The 26,486-nt window shown below is 37.7% G+C and overlaps 2 protein-coding genes across 3 annotated transcripts; one reads left to right on the top strand and one right to left on the bottom strand.

The window, feature by feature from the left end:
• Positions 1 to 362: 362 nt before the first annotated feature.
• LOC103947659 lies at positions 363 to 3,334 on the bottom strand. The gene is made up of 5 exons (XM_009358588.3): positions 3,051 to 3,334; positions 2,816 to 2,866; positions 1,512 to 1,686; positions 1,258 to 1,347; positions 363 to 798 (listed from the first exon to the last, which is right to left on the bottom strand). Exons 1-5 carry the CDS (start codon positions 3,141 to 3,143, stop codon positions 647 to 649), a joined length of 561 nt encoding a protein of 186 aa, XP_009356863.2. The 5' UTR covers positions 3,144 to 3,334; the 3' UTR covers positions 363 to 646.
• Positions 3,335 to 20,475: 17,141 nt separating this feature from the next.
• Positions 20,476 to 25,800, top strand: LOC103947581 (mitochondrial Rho GTPase 2-like). Of its 2 annotated transcripts, none has more exons than XM_048587057.1 (14): positions 20,476 to 20,717; positions 20,874 to 21,006; positions 21,113 to 21,262; positions 21,358 to 21,534; positions 21,623 to 21,874; positions 22,066 to 22,134; positions 22,261 to 22,316; positions 22,979 to 23,060; positions 23,223 to 23,434; positions 23,837 to 23,906; positions 24,100 to 24,209; positions 24,854 to 25,004; positions 25,159 to 25,345; positions 25,439 to 25,800. In XM_048587057.1, the coding sequence occupies exons 1-14, from the start codon at positions 20,512 to 20,514 to the stop codon at positions 25,510 to 25,512; spliced, it is 1,929 nt and encodes a 642-aa protein (XP_048443014.1). In that variant the 5' UTR covers positions 20,476 to 20,511; the 3' UTR covers positions 25,513 to 25,800. The 2 variants fall into 2 exon arrangements, with proteins under 2 accessions (XP_048443014.1, XP_018503057.2); XM_018647541.2 differs by having other exon boundaries at positions 25,418 to 25,800.
• The last annotated feature ends 686 nt before the right edge of the window (positions 25,801 to 26,486 follow it).

Genomic DNA, 26,486 nt, shown 5'->3' with positions numbered 1-26,486 from the left:
TGAACGGAGGGAATAAGCAGACTTCAAGCATAAGCCTTTCCCATATATTAATTTATATTGCTACTCGCGATTGAATTATGAATGCAATTTTCGCTTGATCAAAAGGACATACATGACTCAACATTCAGGGTGACCTAATGGTTAGAGACAAAGTTTATGCCCGTATTCCATACAACACATCTTCATTTCGATTCATGGTGCAATGGGCTAGAAGAAGGCTGAAATGCTTTTGTGAATCTTTCCAACCCCCAAAAGAGTGGATTGTCGTAACGAAACCATTAACTGGTCCATACAAGACTAACGGGCCACTAGCTGTAAATTTTATTTTCTAATTTTGATTATTGAAAGATTTGGAAGATCAGTTTAAATTCAAAAGAATTACATATAATTAGGCTAGTTCGGGACCGGCTTCTTTTAAAATAATTTCGGTAATGTCAAACTAGCCCATAAGCAATTACAATTTATCAAAGCACTTGTCTAAAAATGGAAGCATTTAGCTGTTTATTTAAGCTTACATTACATGATCAAAGATCGATCATTCAACAGAGCTAGCCGTACACATCAATCGTAGAGCTACGAGACCCTTATCCTTATACGATGATATAGTTTCTTGTATATGTGTAATAATCGTTGTTCGTATTCGCCATTAGTAAGTCCATTCCTTTGGAAGAAACAACTCAGGTGAAGAATTCGGATTTTGGGAAATAATGTAGCATTGAGTAGACGAACCATCCTTATTTCCATTCCTGTTTTGAGCTACCAAGTAGTCTTCACTTTTCCACTTATGTTCTTTAGAATCTGAAGTTAGAATCCCGAATTTCTTAGCAGCATAAAATAAAACAACAAAAGATACTTCAATCAAATTAAGTAAAATATGATATATCAACTATGCGGGCGGATCCCTGACAACATTTTTTTACACACATTTTTTTGTGGCCGGTCCACTCCGTAATATATTTTAACGATCCAAAATCACCCGAATATGAAACTATATGACAGTTGGATTTTGAGTTTAGGATTTCTTTATAGAATCGTATTCTTTCATTTTTTTCACTACAAATGAATGCCTTAATGGTTTTGGATTTGTCTAATATTTTGTAAGAATGATCTATGAATGATGTTTTAAAAGATAGACGGTTTAGATCGTTAAAATACATTACAGAGTGGGCCAAAACGTGTCAAAAGTTATTAAAAAATTGGTGACACGGATCAGCTGCCATCAACTGCATATATGTTTGTATGGATCGTATAACTAACCTTGTCGAGGTGAAATTTGCAGGCCTAGTGCATGCACGTTGAGGTTCAGAGCTTGAACCACACGAGAGGGCAGCAGAACGGGAGCACAAGCTGCATGCAAAGCAAGCATTAACAAGGGTATTTCGATTTTCGTCGTTTGATTTTGGTCATTTGAAGACGCTCATTATTCACGTATATACCTTAATCAAAATTAAGAATAATATACCCAAAAAAATGACCAAATTAAAATCGAATCCGAAATTAGGGTTACCTACCTGGTTTTTTACTTCTGATGAAGTGGGTGCCTGCTCGTTGTGGAAGAAAAACGCCAGTGCCACATGCCTTTTGACTAGAATCCAGGAAGATGGCTTGCATTCCAGGTCCTCCGGATGACCAATTCACATTGACTTTTGGCCTATGATATGGTCTCATCGAGCTAGATTTCGAATCCTGCAATTCGCACATTATCTTTTAGTCAAACGAATTATATATGTATATACGAGTATACAATAGTACTACTGCATTCAAGCTCGAGATAGATATTTCGAGTAAAAAACAACACCAAAAGACTTAATTTGTTTAATTAATGGCTTGTTTAGAAATGTTTTTAAAATGGCCGAAAGCTCTTTTAGAACCAATGTCAAGTGAATCCTTGAAAAATACTGTATTGCGTCATGCAACAAGCATATAAATGGTATTTTTTTGTAGGAAACACTTTAAACGCTTTTGGAACCAAAAAATATTTTCTTTAAAAACGCTTTTAATCATTTTAAATAGTCCCAAACAAACCCTTATTAATTTCGATATACTAATTTTGAAATATTTTACTTAATGCCTAAGCCATGTATCGACAATTTTTCGAAGAAACCTTCATAGATTCCTTGATCACAACTCTAAATTAATGACTCCCCCAAAACACTACTTCAACAAAAAATTTCCAAATAACTTTCTCTTTCTAAGATCAAACTATACCTTAAAGTTAATTAGTTGCATTGTTAGGGAAAAAAAGAGAGTTAATTAGTTGCAAAAATAAGAGGGAGTAAACTAACAATAAAAATGATTAGGTAGACCAGTTTCATAAGACCTAAACGTGACAGTTGAGTAATATATTATGTAGCCTCATGAGTAGGTAATCGTTAATTGTCAAAAATTTAAAAAAAATTAATTAATTTTTTTTAAAAGGTTTGTCCCACTAATATTTTCGTATGGGAAATGTTTTAATTATTTTTATTTATGGAAAACGACCGACTCAAGATTAAATTTCGTCGGAAAATGGTGTTTTTTTTTTTTTTTTTTTTTTTTTTTGTAGTGCTAGGAACCAAAATCTTCAAAATCAATCTTCGAAAGTAATCATTTTCAATTCTCTATCAATGGTACCGTTTGACATTTGTGCAAAAACTTTTATTTTGTCGGTTATTAAACTATTTAAGCCGATAAGTAAAACCCGTGAATTGCAGGAATGAAAAAATGACTAGAGCGAATGAAAGAAACTAATAACCAATTCCGCACACGTCAAAACCTACCCGATCACCATTGATGGAGAGAAAAGAAAACGAAAGTGATGGCAGAGAGTACGTACCAATTGATCACTGTGGTAGTGGTGGTGTTTTACATGGAGCCTCGAATACGCCTGCAAATTATAAGATAAATCAAATTTCAATAAATTCGGAAGAGTGATGGAAACAAAACTAGAAAATATTAAATTCTGTATTTGGAGCAAGAAGAGATATCGCTCAATAAAACCATTATCGTTTTGCCGATCAAAAAGAGAGTGAAAAAATATGACACAGAGAGAGAGAGAGAGAGAGAGAAACCTTTGTGTCACATATTGCTTCATCCAAAACTTGTGACGGCAGCCACAACATTCCTTCTTCGAAACCAACCTCTCCTTCCTCATGAGCAGCCATGGAAATATACAGACAGAAAAACAAGAGAGAGAAAGAGAGAGAGATAGGTTTTTATTTCACTTTAGAGAGGGAGAGAGAAAGGGTTGAGAGTTGTGATTTGAGTTCCAACTTCTAACCTGTAACGCAACTAAATACTCTCCCTCCCACTCCCTCTCTCTCCTCGCAGGAAACAGAACCAAATTTTAGAGAGAGAAAATCATCATATTTCATAGCCAAATAGGAGTCTTTCACGTGGAGAAAATTAAAAATTAAAATTTATTTATTTATTTTCTCTGTCCTCATCTACAATAATAAAGCGCGTATAAATTTGTTTCCTTATCGGATATTAAAAACACACGTCGTTATTTGACCCTTTGTTTACAACTAGAATTACGGTGGAAACCAGGTTACGTTTTTCCAATTATGTGTGATGTGAAAAATGCTGGATGTTTGGCTTATTTAGAAGTGCTTTTAAAATAATTAAAAGTGTTTCTAGTAAAATTATTTTTAGAACCAAATATTTAGTAAAAATACTAGTAAATTTTGAAAAAGAACACTTAAATTGCTTCCTGCAAGAAGTACATAAGCGGTGCTTTTAAAATTCAAAAATATTTTTTTAAAAGCGCTTTTAATCATTTCAAAAGCACTTGCAAACGAGCCTTGAATTTTTCTTAATTGCTACTTTTGACATTGCAATCTTTAAAGTGATCGATAATACGTGATATAATGACTGAATTAGTAATTTGATAATAACTAGGAACTTTCATACCGAGAGATTACACTTGATTAAAAAGAGCCTTAACTCATGATTGAAAATTTGAAAAGTTACCAGTTTAATTATCTTTATGTAACTGAAGCTTATTAATAGGAATTTACTTTCGTATTAAACTCATGTTGTATTGTTGTTGATTGATTTCTTCTTCTAGATTCAAATCCGAAATGATTTTTCTTAGCCTACCACTTTACCAGATGGATAATATAAGTCAAAGTCCATATGGTTACCATCCCTTGTTTTATTTTTTCAATCAAGGTCAACCATATATCAATTAATCATGGAGTTTGTGAACAAAAATTTTCTAAAATCAACCATCTAAAATTAGAAATGCAAGGGCCTAAAGGTAATTTTGTACTAGGAAAAAGGGCTGGCCAGTCGCCAAATATATTAATAATTATTTTTTTTTTTCAAAATAAATGTCAAACTTTTGTTCTAGTGGTTTTATCATAATAAAGGGGTATTTCGGTAAATTGAGTGTGCACAATGGACGTGGACGTGGAAGTGGGTTGGGTTGGGTTGGGTAGACCCCTCTTCCTATTTAGTCTTTGCAGTTATTCTTCAGGTAACGCTCTGATGTTGGCTGGCTGGGGCTGGCTGGGGCTGGCTGACTTTACAGACTTGTTTTAGTACAGTTAGTTAGAATAATGTTCCCGTCTCATTGCAGTCTGATTAAAATCTAATTCTCCCTAGATGACTTAAGATTACATTGCAAAAATTGTGGGAATTTAAAATGAAACTTTAGGGGCAGGTGACCCTCTACCACAATGGTGGAGAAGAATGTTGTCATTGCACCACGGCGTGGATTCGAACTTTGTTGGCTCTCTAATCTAACATCTAACCTAACAAATATATAGTTTGATCCAAAAAAAAAAATGAACTTTAAAGAATGTCAAACAATCATTTAGACGAATGAATATAAAAGTTTCTCTGATATTTAACTTATATGTCAAAAATATCGATAAAACCTATCAATTTTATCCACCAAGAGAAAGTATTCCATTTTTTAAAAAACCATATGTATGAAGATGTAGTGGGGAGGGAGGTGCAAGTGCCTATTTTTCTTAACCACCTTACCAACGCTACCAAATCAAGTATGGTTTAGGAAAGGAGGGTCCCACATTTTGATACATAAGCAAGATGTTAAAAGTTAACTTATAAGTGAGAGGTTTTAGGTTCAATTCTCGCCAAATGCGAATTTGAACCATATTATTGCTAGCCCATCCCCTCCCCTTAACGTAAATAATATCGTATGTTCAAAAAAAAATGCTAGGTTTTGTAGATATCATCATAATCGTTCTATGGTAATTACTTGGAACCAAGCTTTGGTATACGTCACTTTTAAAACGCATCAAGGTAGAATTAAACATATATATGTAATGTAAAAATGGACCAGCTGACTCACAGAAACATTTAGGAAGGCAAAAGTGGGGACTTATATATTTAATTTTAGATTAGTTGGTCTTGTATCCGCCTCTTATACCTAAGTTTGCATCAACCCTTATTGAAATAGTTTGAAATATCGTATTTAAATTAAAAAGGTAAATTTTTGAGTCAGTTTCTTGAAATGAAAACTTTCTATTTTATACAAGGAGCAATAAGCTCAAATGATTCATTGCACATGTTCATCTTATATTAACATTTAATGTAGCCATTTTTTCGGCTTTGAGAAAAACGAAATCTGGACATATATATATATATATATATCTATATATATATATATATTGTACGAAATCAAACTCTTAGCCTAATCATCTCGGGGTTAGGTAGTTATTTTGATATCGTGCATCTTCATACACATATTATTGCTCATCGCCCTTAAGCGGTGGTAATCATCATGGTTACATTAATTGCAATTAGACGAGTTCAACTTTCAAAATTTATGTAATAGATATAATTAGATCATAATCATCTGACAACAATCAATATAGTAGTGATGCCCGCCACTACTTTGGGGTGACAATCAAAAATGCACCTTTGTTTTCAATAATTTAGGGGAGGGGGTTTCAAATCTGATATACATGAATAGAAACTCAATAACCTATCCACTAAAATATTGAATGAAAGGACTGTTGATATATTTTTCGTTCAAATAAGAATCCAACCAAATAAAAATGTAGGTCTACTCCAAACCCACAAGTAATGAAAAAGATTGGGATAATCTGGAATTGTAAAGTGCTTGTGAGTCAGAACCAGTTCAGGTCAACACAACTGGCAATTCAGTTGGGTTTGGCAAGTCAAGGCAGACTTATAAGAGCCTCTACTAATAAAAGCTTCTAATAATTACATATTCTTTAGTTCTAAAAAAAAATTAAAATTAATAAAAATAATCTCTCCTATTTCTCCTCTGCCATGGAAAGGGTTGTGATATTGACACATCATTAACTACTTTTCCACAATTTTTTTTTAATTTTTTAATACTTAATTGGTATCTTACTATTTAATCTTGGGGTATGATATTCACACACCCTATTTTACATCTCACACACCCTTCTAATTTTCGACCGTCGGATCGGATGAATTAAAAAGATCAACAAACAGAAATTAACAAGAGGTATGTGAGAAGTAATTTGGGGTGTGTGGATAGCACACCCCTTAATCTTTCATATATATCCTTATTTTTTAACTTTTGAAAGTTATTTTTTAGTTTTGATTTTTACACTTAGAAAGAATCAACACTCAAGATAAACTCCCAAACTGCTCCCCTTCCTATGTGCCTCCGTTTCCCTGTCCTCTATGCGTCCATTCATACCTTCCATGAAAAGCCAATATGTGACAGCCCGTCCCGGATTTTTCGTACCATAGGGGTAAAATGACGATTTTGCCCCTAGTATGTTTGTTTCGTTGTGTGGTCGTTTTTTGAATTTGGCTGGCTGTTTTTGGGACCACACACGCACCCACACATTTTCATCCCCATCTTCTTCCTGTCCCGAGTCCCTTTCTCTCTCCCTTTCCCATCTTCTTCGTACAGACAACACCAAAACCATTGGAAACGTGGTAGATCGAGGAAACAAACTACATATTTATACTCGTGAGGTTCTTAGGAGTCCAACCATACCCATTTCAGGTAAGGGAACCCTCGTTTTCACGTCGAACTCGTGATCCCCAATTTGGTCATTGTTCATGCACACGTAAATTCTTGTGTTTTTGGGATTTTCAGGCTTGTAGGAAGCTTGGTGAGGTCCTTAGGAGGCTCGGGATGGTTCGTTTGAAGGTTTTGGACGTCGGGTTTGTGAGTTGCAGGTTTGGCCGGAGTTGGTGGATTTTTTCCGGCGAGATCCCGTTGGTTTTAGTGCTTGAAAGTGGTAAGGATTTGTTCCTCTAGTTGTAAGCTTCATTTTGGTACCAATTTCGTGAAATTTGGGTGAAAAATGAGGGAGATATTAAGTTTAGAATTTTTCCCAGTTTTCCGGCGACGGCGACGGCGTCAGAGTTTGACCGGAGAAGACGACGGAATATTCCTAACGGCGTTAACGGAATCTGTCAGACTTAACAGAATATTCCTGACGACGTCAGTGTGCCAGGCACGTGCCTGCGCGTAGGCGGCGCGTGTAGCCGTGCCTTGGCCAGCGCGTGGGGGCGCGTGCGGTGTCAGAAAATTATTTTAAAAATATGGGGATATTCGTGAGGTTGAGTAAATCACGTTGGTGTATTCATACACCCCATTTGAGCATTGTATGAGAAGTTTTTACCTAGTTAGGATTATGTGCTTTAAAATTAACGTTTTTATAGTTGTTTCGCATATAGGTGAGACCTATCCCGAGGATGAGCACAGTCACTCGAGGCAAGGGGGTTATGACCCTTCTACATACCAGTGAGTGGGCTTTTGGTTTTCCGTATATTCCTATATACTTGTGATTTTCCCAGAAAATGAAATTAAACGTTTATATGTTTTATATGCCATGCATTACGTTTACCCGTTAATTATGCATTATTAGTGGTATATATAAATATGTATGGTGATGCGGACACACAGGTAAGTGCCAGGTAGGTTATGGTTTATGTTTATGTTTAGTAGTGATTTGAGATGCATAGAGAGCTCATAACTTGCACCTCCGTCCCGCCCAGAGTAGGGCACAGTCCTTCATGTGATGTTCACCTCCCGCACCACACGCTCATCTTGGATCCAAGTTAGGTGCACAGTCCTGTCGTACAGACCACTGTAGTGTTGGAAATGTGCCCTAAAACCAATCATATGATGATACTTTATGGACATTTCACATGTTAAACTAATCTAGTTTAATATTAAGGGCAAACATTATTGTTTGAGCCGTCTCATATAAATGTTATATGCTTAAACGATAAGTCCAAGGAATATGTGATTGGGAGAATGCGATCTAAAGAAGTTAGATTCATGAGACCATTCTTTCGTAGACACATCCTAAACGTTCCTGATCATAGGATTGCCAATTGGGCATTGACAGTCCGTTAAGATCAGTACGTGCTGTGTCTTCTCTCAGGGAGAGTGACTAGTCTCGAGTCATTGGTGTGAGTGACACCAAGACAAGCATGTAGGTGCTCAATAGAGAATGAGTTCACTGAACACGATCAACGAGGAGTTCTCATATTCATGTCACATGAGAACTCATGATTGGGATAATGCAAAGTAGTCCTTTGACCTGAGGCATCACAGCTGTCTTGTGGTTAGGTACTTGATCTTTGATTATGTCAAAAGTCACTCTATCAGGGTGTCCACGGCATCGTCGGGGTTAAGCCACTTAGCCATTGAGGCAAGTGAATGCGCAACAAGGGATCTCTAACCTTCAAACTGTTTGAGGGAGAATACTCTATGATATGATTTAGAATCTCTGGCCAGAGTATGAATGAGATGTTGGAATGCGTTCCAGATCACATTCAAGGTAATCATATAAGTACAAGATTCACATTGGATAGTAGACATGAATAAACTATCAAACCAAACAATGTGGTCAAGACTATTGTATTAGAGAAAGACCGTATTGCATTTGTAATCCTAAACTGAATAGGTTCTCCACCTCTTCTGATTAGCTTGGGTAACCATGATATGCTGCTAGGTGTCACTCATGGTTTGTGGAAGCCCTAAACGTGTATAAACACTAAAGGGAGAATTGAAAGTAAGTTTCAATTCACAATCGATTTGAAAGAGTTTGAATCGCCCACTGCCTCGCTAAAAGGAACCTAATGGATCGTACACCGTGTAAGGTAGAGATTGAAGATTCAACGGAGATGAGTAAGAATAATTAAATGGTTTAATTATTTATGGCAAGGATTAATTAATATGATTATTAATCAAACGAATAAGTTCGTTAAAAGACCTCGGGATAGTTTTGGACCTTAAGGCCCAATGGGCTTCGAACGTCAAGTCCATTGACTTAAGTTGTGTGACAACTTAATGAATAATGATTCACAAAGGCCCAAATAGCCCAATAAATCCCATATGGCCGGCCATGTTAGAGAAAGAGTGGTTTTGGACTTATTTACAAGTTTGCCACTCAAATGAATTAAGGAATAAGTATGACTTTATAGCCAAAATTCATAAAGGGTTTCTTTTTGGAGAAAAGAGGTGAACACAAACCTCTCTTTGCTCTCAAAGAGGCCGGCCACCCTAGAGGAAAATAGCTAGCAATCTTACTTCATCTAGGTCACTCATTTCTTCTACAATATGCCTTGGTGTGGAGACTTAGAGGTTCTCAATTTTAAGAACTTGGAGAAACCTTTTCATCCATCCAAATCCATGGATCTAAGATGCAAGGAATGAAGGCCCTCTCTTTGGGCGATTAGCCTTTGCTTATGCAAAGAGGAATCTACAAAGGTATTGATTTCTCAACTCACTTTGTTTTGAGTTGAGTCTTGGTTCACCTATCTACTAGGCTTTGAAGTTCATGGGTTAAGTTTTGTTTTTGAGTGCATATAAACATGATTCCGCCTTTTAATTGTTAATTGCATGTTGTTGATGTTGCTCAAATGAACTTGTTTTTCACAAATCTTCCTTCATGTAGGTGGTTCCGACTCGTAGGTGACCCGCGATTATTCGCCCAGTCTTCACGTGATCGTAGCACTTGAGCGTACTTATTTTACACCCAGTCCTGTCGTATAGACTACTTTAGGTGGTTCCGACTCGTGTGCAGGTATAGTTAGTGAGTTGTGGACTTGAGCTCTAGATTCAGCCGTATAGGTCACGTTAGGTGACTTCGACTGACAGATTTCATGGCGTTGATTTGACATTACATGAGTACTTGCATTTCTATGTTGAGGCATTCGACATGGCATATTTCCGAGCATGAGTTATATATATGTGCATATTCTATTTTCTGGGAAACTATACAGGTTTTACGGCGAGGGGTTAGAACTTTTGTTATTGAAATGATTTTGAAAAGCTTTGTTTTTACCCACTCACGTTTTCTATTTTGCGCCCCTCTAGGTTCTAGTTTGGATAGCTCTGTTGGTGGCTCTCGAGGGATTCACGGTATATCTGATAGATTATCACCAGTGTATGACCACCTTTGGGTGTGTTTATTTAGTGTTTGTTTCTCCAGACTGCACTAGGACTTCCGTGCTCTGAATGATTGTATTCACACTTGCGTTTGCATATGTATGTTTATTTACGCAGCGTTTAGCTTGGTTTTTATTTATTCGTACTTTTATTATTCTTAGCTTCCTCACTGTACACATGGTTACGTCATTCTCATGTGACGGCCAGCATGCCCTGACTTCGATCGGGGCGTGTCACAATCTATTACCCTTCTTTATTACTTCTTGTGAAAAACCACAACGGATGACTTGATAATAACAGATGAAGAGCTCCAGATGGACATTAAGTTGCATAACATATTGGATATGGCATGCAAGGAGGATAACATGGATGAAATTTCAGAATGCATTCCTCCTCTTAACACTTTTGATGGTAAGTTTCTAAAGTATTTTCTCAAATTATTAAGATTGATTTTGAAATTTAAGGTTTTTGTTCTCTTATTGTGTTAGGTTTTATCTCAATTTGTTTTTTAGGTTTATTTTTTTCTTTCCCTACTTTGTGGTTCAAATGTCAATCGAATGAATGAATACTGGTGTAGTTTTAATTTTTACAGAAGATTTTCAAATTATGGATCAGAAAATTAAAAATTGATTTATGTTGGTTTTGGGGAAATTAATTTTCTATTGGAATGTTGTTTCTATTGGTCCCCAATACACTTTACTTGGAATTAGGTTTAATGATGTGGTTTTACCTAGGCTCCATGACCATATGGAATTATTGGGTGCCTAATCTCAATGTGCAAAAATCAATGTAAAGATTCGTTTTGCAGCGAGTCTGCTGCCAGTAAATACCTACACATTGTTCAATAATTCTTGTCTATGAATGCATATTGAATCCATTTACTGCACTAGTTTGTCAATCAATACAATTCCATAGGTTAGGATGATAAGGATTCCTAACGCCACCCATATAAAAATTAAGAAAGGAAATTTTAGGAGTTTCAATTTTCAACACATCCTTTTATTCTTGTTTTGTTTTCATGCAAAATGAGAAAGAAGAGGATTATGTGTGGGCTCTAAAAATGTTTAGTAAGATTTTGGGAGTTAATAATCATCCTATGGTGATTATAACGGATAGGGAGTTGGCATTGATGAATGCTATATGCATTGTCTTTCTAAGTACTTCCAATCTTTTTTGCGTGTGGCATATTGAGAAAAATATACTTGCAAATTGTAAGGCTCATTTTGAGGAAGAAGTTGATTGGATTGATTTCATTTCCTCTTGGACAATTTTAATCCAATCTCCTAATGAAACATCATTCAATGAAGCTTGGAGTCGTTTTGAAGTTAAGTACGAGGAGAAGAAATTTGTTTTGAAATATATTCTTAGTACTTGGCTTCCATATAAAGAAAACTTTGTAAGTGCATGGTCTGAGAAAGTTACCCACTTTGGTAATCGTTTACTTTAAGCGCCGAAGGTGCACATGCAACGCTAAAAAAATATCTTCAAGTTTCAACTGGAAGTCTTCGCGAGGTAAAAGAAAAAATATGTCTTGCTATTGAAAATCAATTTCAAGAAATCAAAACTCAACTTTCAAGTGAAAAAGTTAGAGTTTCACACAAGTTTCGGCTTCCCTTCTTCAAAGACGTTGTTACTCATGTATCTAGATTTGCATTGAATGAGTTATATAATTAATTTGAAGCATCAAGTTCTTGTGATCTTCCATCTTAATGTAAGGGTCATTTTCTCAAGAAAATGGGTCTTCTTTGTGCTCACATTGTGACATCCCACATCGCCCAGGGGAGTGATCCTTATATGTATATTATCATCCCTACCTAGCACGAGGCCTTTTGGGAGCTCACTGGCTTCGGGTTCCATGGGAACTCTGAAGTTAAGCGAGTAGCGCGCGATAGCATTCCCATGATGGGTGACCCATCGTGAAGTTCTCGTGTGAGTTCCCAAAAAAAAAACCGTGAGGGCGTGGTCGGGGCCCAAAGCGGACAATATCGTGCTACGGTGGTGGAGCAGGCCCGGGAAGTGGTCCGCCCCGGGCGGGGATGTGACAATTTGGTATCAGAGCCTAACCCTGGCCGCAAGTGTGCCGACGAGGATGTCGGGCCCCTAAGGGGGGTAGATTGTGACATCTCACATCGCCCAGGGGAGTGATCCTTATATGTATATTCTCATCCCTACCTAGCACGAGGCCTTTTGGGAGCTCATTGGCTTCGAGTTCCATGGGAACTCCGAAGTTAAGCGAGTAGCGCGCGAGAGCATTCCCTGGATGGGTGACCCATCAGGAAGTTCTCGTGTGAGTTCCCAAAAACAAAGCCGTGAGGGCGTGGTCGGGGCCCAAAGCGGACAATATCGTGCTACGGTGGTGGAGTGGGCCCGGGAAGTGGTCCCCCCCGGGACGGGATGTGACACACATGATTAGAGAGATGAATATTGAAGTCTTGCAACTAAATGACATACATCCACAATGGAGGATTGATAGAAAATTGTTTGTCAATGATGGTCATGTAAGCTTGGACAATGAACAAGATCAAATAAGCGGCCTTCTAGTGGAGTTTAAAGATAAGTATGAAAAGTTACCTCTTGCTCAAAAAAAGGATACCAAAAGGCAACTTTGTGAATTTCTTGATACTTCTCTTCCATTAACTCTTAAGCCTAATGTTAAACCTCACAAAGGTCGTCCAATGGGGTCTAAAAATAGAAAAGAATCAAGCTCTACAAAGTGTGGTCTTTCAAAGTTTAAAATAGTGGAGAAGGCTCAGAAACATGCTCGACATGTATGTCATTTTTTTTATTTATCTTTTAATATTGTCTACTATAGTCATGATTATTTATATATACGTATAACTGAATGTTCATTGTTTATAGGTGTGAGCAGCATAATGATTTTCCAAAGAAACTTTTTTGTTAACTTCGTCCCAAATGGCATGTTTCTCTGCCAGAACAAAAGAGTCTGTCAAAGTTTGATCTTCTTTCATGATCAATTCTTTGAACAGCGGGTGGTCGGTTGGGAGTCATTTTTGGAAGGCTGCTCTAGCTATCGAGTTGTTGCATCCAACTATCTTTGCCTTCCCTGCTTTGAACCTCTTCACATAGTCGTGAAACGACTCCTTTGGGTTCTTCTTGACGTTGAACAAGTGGTAGGACTTTTTCTTGATCGAGCAATATGGTGCATATTCTTTGGTGAAAACCAAAGAAAATTCGTCGAAACTCTGGATGGATTGTGGTGGCAGGGTGCAGAACTAATTTTGCGCCTCACCTTGTAGAGTGGTGGCGAATATCTTGCACATGAGATTGTCATTGTTTTGATAAAGTATCATTGTGCTTCGATAATGTTTCAAATGTCTCTCCGGGTCTCCATCTCATTTGAAGGATGTGAAATATGGCATGCTAAAATTGCGTAAAGGATCTGCCTGCTCGATCCGGTCTATGAAGGGTTACCTGCTTATGTTGGTTATGTCTCTTAGTAATGCCTCGTTGGTGATCTTGTTGTGTTGGAAATCGCGCAATCGCTCGGTCAAGAGTCTCTATACTTCTTCCTGAATTTGCCACTTCGCCTAGAAGGTTACTCATGTTGACTATCAGAGTGTGACCCCAACCCTGAATGTATGTTCGTCCGTTGGCCTAGTCGAGAGTGCACACTCATTCACGCTCTAAGACGGGAGTATACACTATCTCGAGGGCCTAGTAGAGAGTTACACTGCCCGAACGCTAGGTTCATGGTTGGTCGAGTGGCTGCCTGCCGGGACGCTGCTGTAGAGGTTCTTCGTTTACCCTTATCCTACTTCGGGACACCTCGTCTAGGCCACGTTGCATCTCGGTGCGTTGCAAGAGCTGATTCACCAAGGTTATCTGCTGCACGAGGGCGCTCGTCAACTCTATGACTTGTCGAGACAAGTGTTGTTTTCCATTTAGGTTGAAAGAGCTTGGAAGGAATGTATTTCCTTGAGTAGTGGAAGTGTGGTAGACTCCGAGCGCGAGATTTGAGTTGGGAAATGTCAAATCTGCAGAAAAATATGGTGAAAATGTTCTCGGTTCAATCGTCGGTCTGGAAATTTGGAGTCGAGACGGTTGAACTAATCTTGGACCGATTTGGGTTGCTTGGAAAGCCACGGGAGTAGGTTGGGCCACGGGAGCAGGCTGGGCCGCGATAATAGGCTGCTTGGCGGGAGCAGGTTGGGTCACGGGAGTGGGCTGCTTGGCAGGAGTAACCTGGGCCATGGGAGTGGGCTGTTCGGCGTGTGGCACACTTGGGTGTGAGGTTAGGGCTCAACTTGGCAACGCGTTGGGTTCTTGTCGGGTTTGGACGACACATGCCAGTTTGCCTTAGGCTTGGAATAACACTGCTTGGGCCGTGGCCTTGGTGCCGTGGGCTTTGGATGACACGTCAAGCTTGGATGACATGGCTTGGGCCATGGTGGTGGCTTCATGGACCTCATCGTGGGTGGCTACTATGGTGACCATCGCGGTGGTTGCCTTGGTGGTGGTGTCACTCCACTTATTGTCACCTTTAGCTTTGTGGATCGCCGTGGTCCCATCTCTTGAACATTGGAATTTTCGTTCGTTGAAGTTTCCAAATTTCTTGCCATTGTACTTTTATTTTATGTTTTACCACATAATTTTTGCAAATAAAAAGATTCTAAAAATAAAAACGTATGAAAAAACTACAAATGGACAAGAAAATAGAAAACCTTTGATGCAAAAGTTTTTTACGAGTGTGGGACTCAACTCTCAATGAAAGCACCAATTTGTGGATGCAAATTTCTTCCTTCTTGTTTCTTGGACTAAATTGCACCTACAAAACAAATAACACCTCTGGTCAAGGCCAAGAGTCTCACGCGCCCATGATGAATGAGGGAACTTTGGCTGAAGAACCTCCGATGTCGAAGTTAGAATTTTGAGGAAAAAAACGTTTGGAGAATTTAGAGAATTTAGCAAGAGAATTGGAATTGAGTTTTGAAGAGAATGAGGTAGTATTTATAGGGGTGTGGCCGACCCCTTTAAGAAGAGGAGGACCGGCCACTTGGTCGGTATTTTGGGTGAGGTTCATGATTTGTAGCTAATTAGGAATAATTGAATAATAAATCAATTAATTAGCTAATTAATAGAATAATTTCCTAATTGATTAGCTAATTAATATAATAAAAGAGGAATGATTTGGGAGTTACCTTGTGAAGAGGAATTGATGAGGATGAATGAAATAGGTTTTGAATTGTTACCTCTTTTAGGCACTTTTGACTTGGTTGAGAGATGATTGCCCACTGCTCGTGCGTAGGAATCCTAGTGTGCCTCGAGGGAAATTTTGTCATTTTTACCCAAAAATCCACGTGTTGCCTTGTGATTAATTTTGGCTCCACACCATTCAATCTATTTATTTTCACATTCGCCTCATTGTGCAGTTTTGAAAATTAAGGTGAGACTTCCCATTGAGATTCTTGAGTGTCGAACCCTATTTCTGGGTCTCACTCCTCCACACGGAAAATGAGTATGGCTCCGTGCACGCCAAAATAACACCGGCTTAGTGAACGTAAAAAAGGGCGACCTTCTTGCATGCAAAACAATACAGACACCTCACATGCAGAATGAGGCAAACCCAAACACACAAACTATTTATTTTCGCCTTTGCCTTCGTTTTCGCCTCATCGGGAAGTTTTAAAAATTAAAGTAAGACTTTCTGTTGTGCCCGATAGATATAGCTAGCCATACAGATTCGACTAGAGCCATCGAAACTTCACCCTTCCTAATCCCAAACTAAAGCAGCTTTTGCAGTTGCCGCCCGGTTTCAAAGTCAATATTCTTGAGGGTGGAACCCCATTTAACAATGTTTTGGGCCTCAATACATCTTCACTTATTTCCTTGTTTTCAACCTAGTATTATACTAAATATGCATATATTGTTCAATAAATTGTAAAACCGCTTCGAAATGTTTTATAAAATTTTCCTTAATGCTCACATATAATATTTCGCGAAAATAAAAAAATTGAATTTTTGACAAAAAAAACGTGGGTGTTAGACGGCCTTGATGCACGCAAAATGAAGCAGACTCCACGCAAGTAGAATGAGGCAAACTTAGGCACAAAAACAATAAGGCAAGGTCAGTTCACCGAAAAACTGGAGGCTTCTATTATGTAAAACGAGGATGGACCCACGCATGAAAACGAGGTAGAATTCATTGCGCAAATTGAAGCTGGCTTGGAGCACGGAAAATGAGGATATCAATTTAAATCTAATGATATTTGAATCTAAATAAAGTAACTTAGGAAGAAAATAAAATTCAATAAAAAAAACATAAACTAAATAAATAAAATAGAAAATGATATTATCGGTATTTTGCTAATGATTGTCCGAATTATTGTCGCTACCTAGCTAGTGATTATGCTACATCATAATCGCTAGCGTCATACCGGACCCCCCTTTCTAAATTTTTTTTTTTTTAATTTATTTTTTGCATATGTTTCTTTATTCTCTTACCAATAGTTCCTCACGCCCCTTGAATATGGTCTTTCTCCTTGAGCCCGTCAAATACTTCGCCAATTAACCGTTTGTCAGGATCCCATCTCTTCACACTACCAACAGCTTTCTTGAAATACTCTAGCGCTTTTTCCTTATGTTCTTGTTTCAAATAACCCCAAGTAAGAAGCTTCCAAGTACTGTAACACGACTTTATTTTTTGCATATGTTTCTTTATTCCCAGCTTCTTCAAACTGCTCGAGTTTCACAAGTGAAGACAACATGCATGTGTACTCAGCATCATTCATTTTGGGGAACAATGGTTTTACTTTTTTCCAGATTCGCCGAACACCTTCCTTATCGCCAATGATTGTATGCAGGTTGAGTAGGGAGGAATATGCGACTCAAATTTTCGGAGTTGCCAATGCCTCCATCTCCTTCAAGGTTACTGCTCTTTAGCTAATTAATAAAATAATTTCCTAATTGATGAGTTAATTAATATAATAAAAGATGAATGATTTGGGAGTTACCTTGTGGAGAGGATTTGATGAGGATGGATGAAATAGGTTTTGAATTGTTACCTATTTTGGGCACTTTTGATTTGGTTGAGATATGATTGCCCACTACTAGCGCGTAGGAATTTCGGTGCGTCTTGAGGGTGATTTTGTCCTTTTAACCCAAAAATCCACATGTCGCATTGTGATTATTTTTGGCTCCACACCATTCAATCTATTTATTTTCATCTTCACCTCACTGTGAAGTTTTGAAAGTTAAGGTGAGACTTTCCATTGAGATTCTTGAGTGTCGAACCCCATTTCTAGGTTTTACTCCTGCACACAGAAAAAGAGTTTGGCTCTGTGTATGCCAAAACAACATGGCTCGATGAACGTAAAAAAGGGCGACCTTCTTGCATGCAAAACAATACGGACACCTCACATGCAAAATGAGACGAACCTAAACACACAAACTATTTATTTTTGCTTCGCCTCAGCGGGAAGTTTTAAAAATTAAAGTAAGACTTTCTGTTATGTTTCTTTATTCTCTTACCAATAGTTCCTCACCCCCTTGAATATGGTCTTTCTCCTTGAGCCTCATTTAACAATGTTTTGGGCCTCAATACATCTTCACTTATTTTCTTTGTTTTCAACCTAGGTATTATACTAAATATACATATATTGTTCAATAAATTGTAAACCGATTCGAAATGTTTTATAAAATTTTCGTTAATGCTCACATACAATATTACACGAAAAAAAAAATTGAATTTTTGACAAAAAAACGTGGGTGTTAGGCGGCCTTGATGCACGCAAAATGAAGCAGACTCCGCGCGTGCAGAATGAGGTGAACTTAGGCGCAAGAACAATGAGGCAAGGTCAGTTCACTGAAAAACTGGAAGGCTTCTGTTATGTAAAACGAGGCTGGACCCACGCATGAAACGAGGTAGAATTCGTCGCGCAAACTGAAGTTGGCTTGGAGCACGAAAAATGAGGATATCAATTTAAATCTAATGGTATTTGAATCTAAATAAGGTAACGTAGGAAGAAAAGAAAATTCAATAAAAAAACATAAACTAAATAAATAAAATAGAAAATGATACGATCGGTACTTTTCTAACGATTGTACATAATAATTGTCGCTACATTTGTAGTGATTGATTATTTTAATAATCGCTAGCATCATACCGATCCCCCATTTCTAAATATATTTTATTTATTTATTTATTTTTTGCTTATGTTTCTTTATACTCTTACCAATAGTTCCTCACCCCCTTGAATATGGTTTTTCTCCTTGAGCCTGTCAAATACTTCGCCAATCAACCGTTTGTCAGGATCCCATCTCTTCACACCACCAACAGCTTTCTTGAAATACTCTAGCGCTTTTTCTGTATGTTCTTGTTCTTGTTCTTGTTATTGTTTCAAATAACCCCAAGTAAGAAGCTCCCAAGTGAATATTTATGAAATATAGTAAAAAATTAATCCTTAATTTCAAAAATATCACTTCTTATAAAATCTTTCAAATATATCCAAAATTCCATCTAAATAGACACAAATACCTTCAAATTTAACAATCAAATAAATTAAAGACTTTTTAGCCAAAATGATTCGTGACATTGACATAACTCCTTAATTTGGTCCTTAACAATTAATGATAATCAATAGTAGTGTTCTTGAATTTGTCTATCGTGAATCATTTTAGTCTTTCTTTGAATTTGTCCATTGTGATCATTTTAGTTTTTTCGTGACAAATTTGTCAATTGCTCTGTTATTGTGATGATGTGGCACTACTTGGGTCTCACAAATACAATCATATAACGACATGTGAATTAACTTTAAAAACTATTTTATATTTAAAACTAAAAATGATATTAGTAAGAAAAAAAGTGTTGAATGCATGATTGAAATTTTGTTGCTCCCACTTGCGGTAACCGCGACGGCCCTCAATGTCAGTGATGAGGGGGTCGAAGGGGATAGGGTTGTGGTGGTGGAGTGTAGAAGCGAAGGTGAAGTTGGACCGGAGCTTAAGGCGACAGTAGCTAAAAAACCTTTAATTTATATAATTGTTAAATTTGAGGGTATTTGTGCCTATTTAAGTAAAAATTTGTATATATTTGAAAGTTTTTATAAAAAGTGACATTTTTGAAAGGGAAGTGTTATTGGCACTCCAAAAATCTTATTCTACACTCCGTACAAGTGTATTTTTATTTTTAAATATAAAAAGTTTGGAGTGTAGAATGAGAATTTTAGAGTGCCAATAACAATTCCCTTTTGAAATTAAGAGTTAATTTTTGACTATATTTGATAAATACTCCTCCCAAGTACTGTAACACGGCTTTATGCCATTTCGCACCATCAGATTATGAAAGGTTTCAACCCTTTTCATTTGGTCTTCGTTGATGTACGCTGCAAGAAGTATATTTGAAACCCTAGGATCACGAGTCCCCGAAAACGGACTCCCATTCAGTATACAGTTTCCCAGCTTCTTCAAACTGCTCGAGTTTCACAAGTGAAGATAGCATGCATGTGTGCTCATTTTGGGGAACAATGGTTTTACTTTTTTCCAGATTCGCCGAACACCTTCCTTATCGCCAATGATTGTATGCAGGCTGAGCAGGGAGGAATATGCGACTATAATTTTCGGAGTTGCCAATGCCTCCATCTCCTTCAAGGTTACTGCCCTTTAGACTCTAGTGCACTACCCAAGAGTCTCCTTCCCAGTGTGTCTCGGTCGCTGCCGGCTGCTCGAGCTTTTCGCTGTGGTGGCGGCCAGTGGCCACCGCTTTCGTTACCTCATGCGCTTCTGCTGAGAAATATAGGACGGCGGCGATGGAGCTTCGCAGGGTTCGAAGTAACATCTTCGCTTCGGTTAGTGAACCGCGCTGGTATCAGCTCTACTGTCCCAGTCACAAGAACGTCGAGACTCGACGCGGGGATTTTGGTACGAGCAACATATTGGCTTTTACTGGGCTTTTGGAGAGAATTGGCTTTTATTGATCTTTTGGTACGAGAGAATTATTGGGCTTTGAATTTAAAGCCACGTCTTTCTCTCCAAGCAAGATCGAACAGTGCAGAAACCAAACGACAGCGTATGAACTGTCGTTCTCGCGCCTTCGTTGATTCGTTCAACGTATAAAAACCCCGGGGCCCTCTCATCCCTTCAGCCTTCAACCATAAAAATAAAAATAAAAAACTCTCATCCCGTTGGCCATGTCAGCACTTATGTACACCGGAAAGCGCACCGGCGTCCGAGTCGTCGTCGCCGGCGAACGCGGCACCGGCAAGTCGACTTTGATTGCCGCCGTGACCACTGACGCTTTCGACCCCGCCGTCCCTCCCGTGCTTCCCGCAACGCGCCTCGCCGCCGATATGTTTCCAGATCACGTTCCGCTCACCATCATCGACACCTCCTCCAGGTCAGCTATACATACACAGATATATATATATATATATGTGTATATATATACATACACAGTAAAATTAGGGAATGCTTGAAAATTCAATTTCTTTTTCGCCAAGAAAAAATAGAAAGCAGATTTTTTGATGTGAATTTGCTCGATATTTTTTAATAGCTTGGAGAATTGCAGTAAGAGGAACGAAGAATTGAACCGAGCGGATGTGGTGGTGCTAACGTATGCCTGCGATCAGCCGATGACGCTCACTCGTCTGACTACTTACTGGCTGCTCGAGCTTCGGCACTTGGAGGTTTGCAATTCAATTATTCAAGTGGTTAGGTGCTATGAAATTGTTTGAATTGTTAATTTTTTTTATTAATTAATTGATAATATGGGAATGTGGAACAAAATATTAGGTGAAGGTGCCGGTAATTCTGGTTGGATGCAAGTTAGATTTGCGAAATCCGCAGGAACAGATGAGCATGGAGCAGGTGATGGCACCAATCATGCATCAGTTTAGGGAAATTCAGACTTGCATTGAGTGTTCTGCATCCGCTCAAGTTCAGGTATGTTTAAATGCCAAAATGCTTTTCGTTATGTGTTGTTATATAAAGGTGAGGGAGCTTCAAGTTTGAGCAATGTGAATTTTACTTGTGTACAGGTTCCCGAAGTGTTTCATTATGCTTCAAAGGCAGTCCTTCATCCAACAACTCCGTTGTTTGATCAAGAAACGCAAAGTCTGCAACCCCGATGTATTAGAGCTTTGAAAAGGATTTTTACTCTTTGTGATTGTGACATGGACGGTGCCCTTAATGATGAGGAGCTGAATAAATTCCAGGTCTTTTTTCTTTTCTTTTGTCATGTGTTTTGTGGTCCTTTTTAATCGCTTATTTGGAAGTTTGATGTTATGTAACTGTCACAAACAGGTTGAGTGTTTTAATGCTCCACTACAGCCTGGGGAAATTGTGGGAGTTAAGAGGGTTGTACATGAGAGGAAACCAGAAGGTGTCAATGATATTGGTCTTACCCCCCAGGGGTTCTATTATCTTCATACTCTTTTCATTGAGAGAGAACGTATTGAGACAACTTGGTCTGTCCTCAGAAAATTTGGATATGATGATGGTCTAAAACTCAGGGAAGACCTTCTCGTACTTCCATCCAAGCGTTCTCCGGATCAGGTATAGCTCAATCTTATCATATTAAGGTTTTAGTGCTGTCTAAACTGTTTTGTTAATTGAAAGGTATTGGGGCAAGTTTTGTCATAAACAGTTGTATTGGTTTCTGCCTGTGTGTTTATTTTCTATCGTTTCTTGATACTTTGTTATTAATGATGGATACGAAATACTTACTCTTAAATGTCATATTTTAGAGTATGGAGCTGACGAGTGAGGCTATTGAGCACCTGAAGGGGATCTTTCGTATAAATGACCGTGATAATGTATGCCATAATATCCATTCTCACCATACTTTTGTGCCTTTGCAATGTGATTTATGCTCTTTCTATGCTATAACTGTGCTAATGAGTCTGCTGTCATTTTATTTCCAAATGTGCCTTGGCAACTAGGATGGAGCCCTTCAACCACATGAGCTTGATAACCTATTTTCTACTGCTCCAGAAAAGTGAGTTCAGCCAATCAGTTATGTTCCTTGGTTTACTGCAATATACATATATATATATATATATATTTCATTTTGTTGGACTGGTTATTCCCTTATTTTTTCAGTGAAACCACTCTAATTGTTACCAGCATATTATGCTGCTTGTGCCAGCTGAGAAGGGTACACCTCTGTTTCCTGCAAGATTTCATAGTTATTTGATAGATTTGTGCTTGAGTTTATACTTTCTGTTTAATGGGCAGTGAATTTTCTGTTCCTCACAAACAACCAAATGTTTAAGTGTTGGGATAAGATCCTGAATATCTAGTTGTCTTTATGAGTTGCTGAAACATATTAATGATGGGGTCATGGTTAATTTCTCTCGTGATGAGTTTAGGTTTGCAAATGGTAAGAGATGGCCAGGATGTCAGACTCCAAATGTTAAAGATTCTGTCTTTCTCTTATACAATAACAATACTTTTGATTGTGATAGTGTCACGAGCTACACGTTGTTAGTTTCTTCCAAGTTACTATAACTAACCCCTAAAGTCCTGATTTATCTCCATGTTTTTCTGCCCTTTCCCTTATACTTTTTTGTTAGTTGTGGATAAAATAATGTATGTTCCTATCATTGTTTCTTTTTATTCTCCAAAAATAGATTAATATGCTGTTCACTGAAATTTCAGTCCTTGGAGTGAAGCTCCTTACGAGGATGCTGCAGAGACAACGGCATCAGGGAATTTACCTCTTAATGCGTTTTTGTCTGAGGTATCTTCCTTTTCATTGCTGCCCTGTTTATATTAGCTTACGTATGTTCATCATGAATTTTTTGTTGTCTATTTTGGATGACATACATGTTTCCATTTTTCTTTGTTCAATCTCCTTAAGCCAATTGTAAACTGTAACTATATCTTTGTTTTGTGTGACTAGTGGGCCCTCATGACACTGATAGATCCAAAGCAAAGTTTGGCAAATTTGATATATGTTGGGTTCAATGGCAGTCCTGCTTCAGCGATCCATGTTACTAGAAGAAGAGCAGTAGATCGTAAAAAGCAAAAAACGGAAAGAAATGTTTTCAATTGCTTCGTTTTTGGTCCTAAAAATGCAGGAAAATCCGCTCTTTTAAATTCATTCATAGGAAGGTATGGCTCTCCCTCTTCACTGTACTCAACATAGTTAATTAGTACTCCTTTTATTATAAATGTGAAGAGAAAGGGTTAACCTATTGACCCACAGTAACCAAACTTACCTCAATACCTAATCCCATTTTCTCAATCCTTTGTTAGAACAAATTTGGTTGGGTGATAATAACCTCCTAGCTCTCAGATACTGTTTTAGTTCTACAAAAATGAACTATTTTGATTCTGAAACTACCCAATTTTCTTGTCTTTTTTCTTTTCAAACTGAGACAAAGCTCACCATGTCTGCTATCCATTTCCTGTTTGACTGTGGTCTATTTTCCACTTTTAGAAAACTTTTGCGGGACTGTACATTTGTTCTTTCATTTGGCTTTGTTAATTTGTTGTTGCCCATTTTAACCTCAGGCCTTTCTCAAAGAGCGAGACTATACCTACTGGTGAACGTTATGCAGTGAATGTCATTAACCAGATTGGGGTGAGTACTATCATATTTAACATTTCTGCATTGAGATAGTTTTTGTGAGAATAAGGCAAGTTTAATGAAGTCCTGGTTTAAAATAAATTGAAGTGTGGCAAATAAAATAAGTGAACAAACATGATTGCCTATATGATTCCTAGTATCCTGGATCTAAATATATCCGTTATTTGATTTCTTGACTTGTTCACAGGGGAATAAGACTCTTGTACTGAGAGAGATACCAGAAGATGAAGTGAAAACACATTTGTCTGATAAGACCTTTTTGGCAGCCTGTGATGTTGCTGTCTTTGTTCATTCCAGGTAATTCGATTTTCTTTTGTTCAATAAAATTGTCAAATTTATTATTTCACTTTTGCACAAGACGTAATGTAATGGTAATTTATGTCATGCTTTCCTTTCATGAGATCGTTACTTCTTATAGTTGACCAATTTATATAACTGGCATTGTAATAGGATTGAAATAATTTTGCATGGTATACACATGTGTATATAATTTTAACATACAAGGGATTCTGTATATAGGGGTACTCACTTGGTTTGGTTTGCTCCACACTGGGCTTAACCCAGAGTCAACGCTTTAGTGCAGGATGAGGTTTTTGTTAGAACCTATTAACCAACCCATGTAAGGTTTGGTGGTTTTGTTTGTTTGGGTTGGTTCAGAGTTTGCAAATTGCATTTTTTGTGGAAAAATGTTGTTCATATGTAGACCCCCCACAGATGGGCGAAGATGGCTGAAAAGTTGATCGAACTTAAAAGATCCACATAACAATTTAGACCTTTATATGATTAGACAAATAATTCAATCATTTTGTATATCTATATATGTAGCATGCAGTTCTGTTGGTTTTACGTGTCCTTCTGGCATTAGTTGAATAACTTAGATACGCCTGAAGTCTTATTTGTGTCTCTGATATCATGTTGTGCCACTGTTTTTCACTTTCTAGTTCGAGTGAACATTCATGGAAGAGATCAAGAGAACTCCTTGTGGAGGTTGCTAAGCAAGGAGAAGCAAGTGGCTATGGAGTACCTTGCCTCCTTATTGCTGCAAAGGATGATCTCGGTGCATATCCAATGGCAGTACGAGATTCAGTCGCGGTATACAAGTCTTCATTGTTTTGTCTTCACATACTTTCATATGTCTGGGAAATGCATTATCAACTGCACCATGAACTTGTGTTTTTGCTTCGTATTATTCATTTTGAGGGAGAATGAAGCTGATAATTATGGATATTTGACTCTGTTGTTTCAGATAAGTCACGAACTGGGCATTGAGGCACCTGTTCGTGTGAGCATGAAGTTGAGCACTATGAATGATGTGTTCCATAAAATCATAAATGTAGCTGAGCATCCTCACTTGAGCATTCCCGAAACTGAGGCTAGGAGGAACCGCAAGAAGTACCTCCAGGTTGTTAATCAATCTCTTTTGTGTGTTTCAGGTACGTAGCACCTCTCTTTTGCTTTCTCTATCTTGTATAGGCATTACCTTATGTGAATGTTCTTTACTATAGATGTGTTGTATCAAATTACAGTTGGGGCGGCTATTGCTGTTGTCGGACTGGCAGCTTATCGTGCCTATGCAGCAAGGAGAAACGCTTCTGGTTAGACACCGGGATTTGTCCATCAATCATTTGCTGTTGCAACCTACAACATTTTCATTGCTGGTCAGTTTTCCATCATACCTTTCCTAAAAAATTTGGAACTAGTTCAATAGGGACATACTCGAAACAGCGCATTTATAGAAATACTAGCAATTATAATTTTTTTTCCCGAGCGGGATGACTTCCGTTAACATATAGAGATCTCCTATGGTTCATACCAGAATTGCTTGTAATTTAAGCAGTGGTAATTTCAAGTTTACTAACAATCAATTTTGATCTTAAGCCGTTACTTATCCCTGTTTTTACTGTCGAAATACTGTTCAACTCCGATCCGGAGAAGCTTGGCAGTTATTGAGTTGTGAGTTTGCTTTCACAGAGACACGATTGATTTTCTTCCTTCGACATCGTATTCAGCAGAGACACGATTGATTTTCTTCCTTGGACATCGGATTAGAATGAATGTTTGGTTTATATTCCCAGTTTAGCATGTGGTCCAATATTCTCAATTTAGACAGCGAATTGGAATGAATTTGGCTTCTACCCATGCGTTCCGGTTTTGAAACTCCATCTCTTAAATTATTTTATCAGTTTCGAACTCTTCTCCTCCTCCTTTTAATAATAATAAAATTTGAAAAAAAAAAAAAAAAAGATTTTGTGGTTTTTTCTGAAAACCCCAATTGGCAAATGAACTTCTGGGTTGGACTCTTGGAAGTAAAAATTGATTTTTTTAAGATTGGGCTTCTTTAAAGTCCAAAGGAACTCATAAGAATTGATTGTCCTCGAAGCCCAATACATATCTCGAGGATCTAATAACTCTCTACTTAGAATTTGTACACAAGTTTAAATCCCCTCTCCGTAAATAAGAGTAGATTAAAATATCCAATCGTCAAAATAAAAAAAATAAAAAAAAACTTAACTATTTATATATAGAGCAACCCTTTCCTATATGGTGGTTAAATATATAAATTTTAATTGTCTA

The sequence above is a fragment of a genome, unplaced genomic scaffold, assembly GCF_019419815.1.
Source record: "Pyrus x bretschneideri cultivar Hongxiangsu unplaced genomic scaffold, Pyrus_bretschneideri_v1 Contig25, whole genome shotgun sequence".
NCBI lineage: Eukaryota > Viridiplantae > Streptophyta > Magnoliopsida > Rosales > Rosaceae > Pyrus > Pyrus x bretschneideri.
Note: the sequence above shows the minus strand (reverse complement) of the source record. Positions and strands in the feature narration are given on the sequence as shown.

What these genes read in the sequence shown, in the direction of transcription:
- LOC103947659 (XM_009358588.3), bottom strand. Translation starts at nt 3,143, where the DNA reads ATGGCTGCTCATGAGGAAGGAGAGGTTGGTTTCGAAGAAGGAATGTTG. An exon ending in AAGCAATATGTGACACAAAG is followed by an intron (nt 2,867 to 3,050) that starts GTTTCTCTCTCT and finishes TATAATTTGCAG; the next exon opens with GCGTATTCGAGGCTCCATGT. An exon ending in ACTACCACAGTGATCAATTG is followed by an intron (nt 1,687 to 2,815) that starts GTACGTACTCTC and finishes TGCGAATTGCAG; the next exon opens with GATTCGAAATCTAGCTCGAT.
- LOC103947581 (XM_018647541.2), top strand. Translation starts at nt 20,512, where the DNA reads ATGTCAGCACTTATGTACACCGGAAAGCGCACCGGCGTCCGAGTCGTC. An exon ending in CTGCATCCGCTCAAGTTCAG is followed by an intron (nt 21,263 to 21,357) that starts GTATGTTTAAAT and finishes ACTTGTGTACAG; the next exon opens with GTTCCCGAAGTGTTTCATTA. An exon ending in ATGTCATTAACCAGATTGGG is followed by an intron (nt 23,907 to 24,099) that starts GTGAGTACTATC and finishes ACTTGTTCACAG; the next exon opens with GGGAATAAGACTCTTGTACT.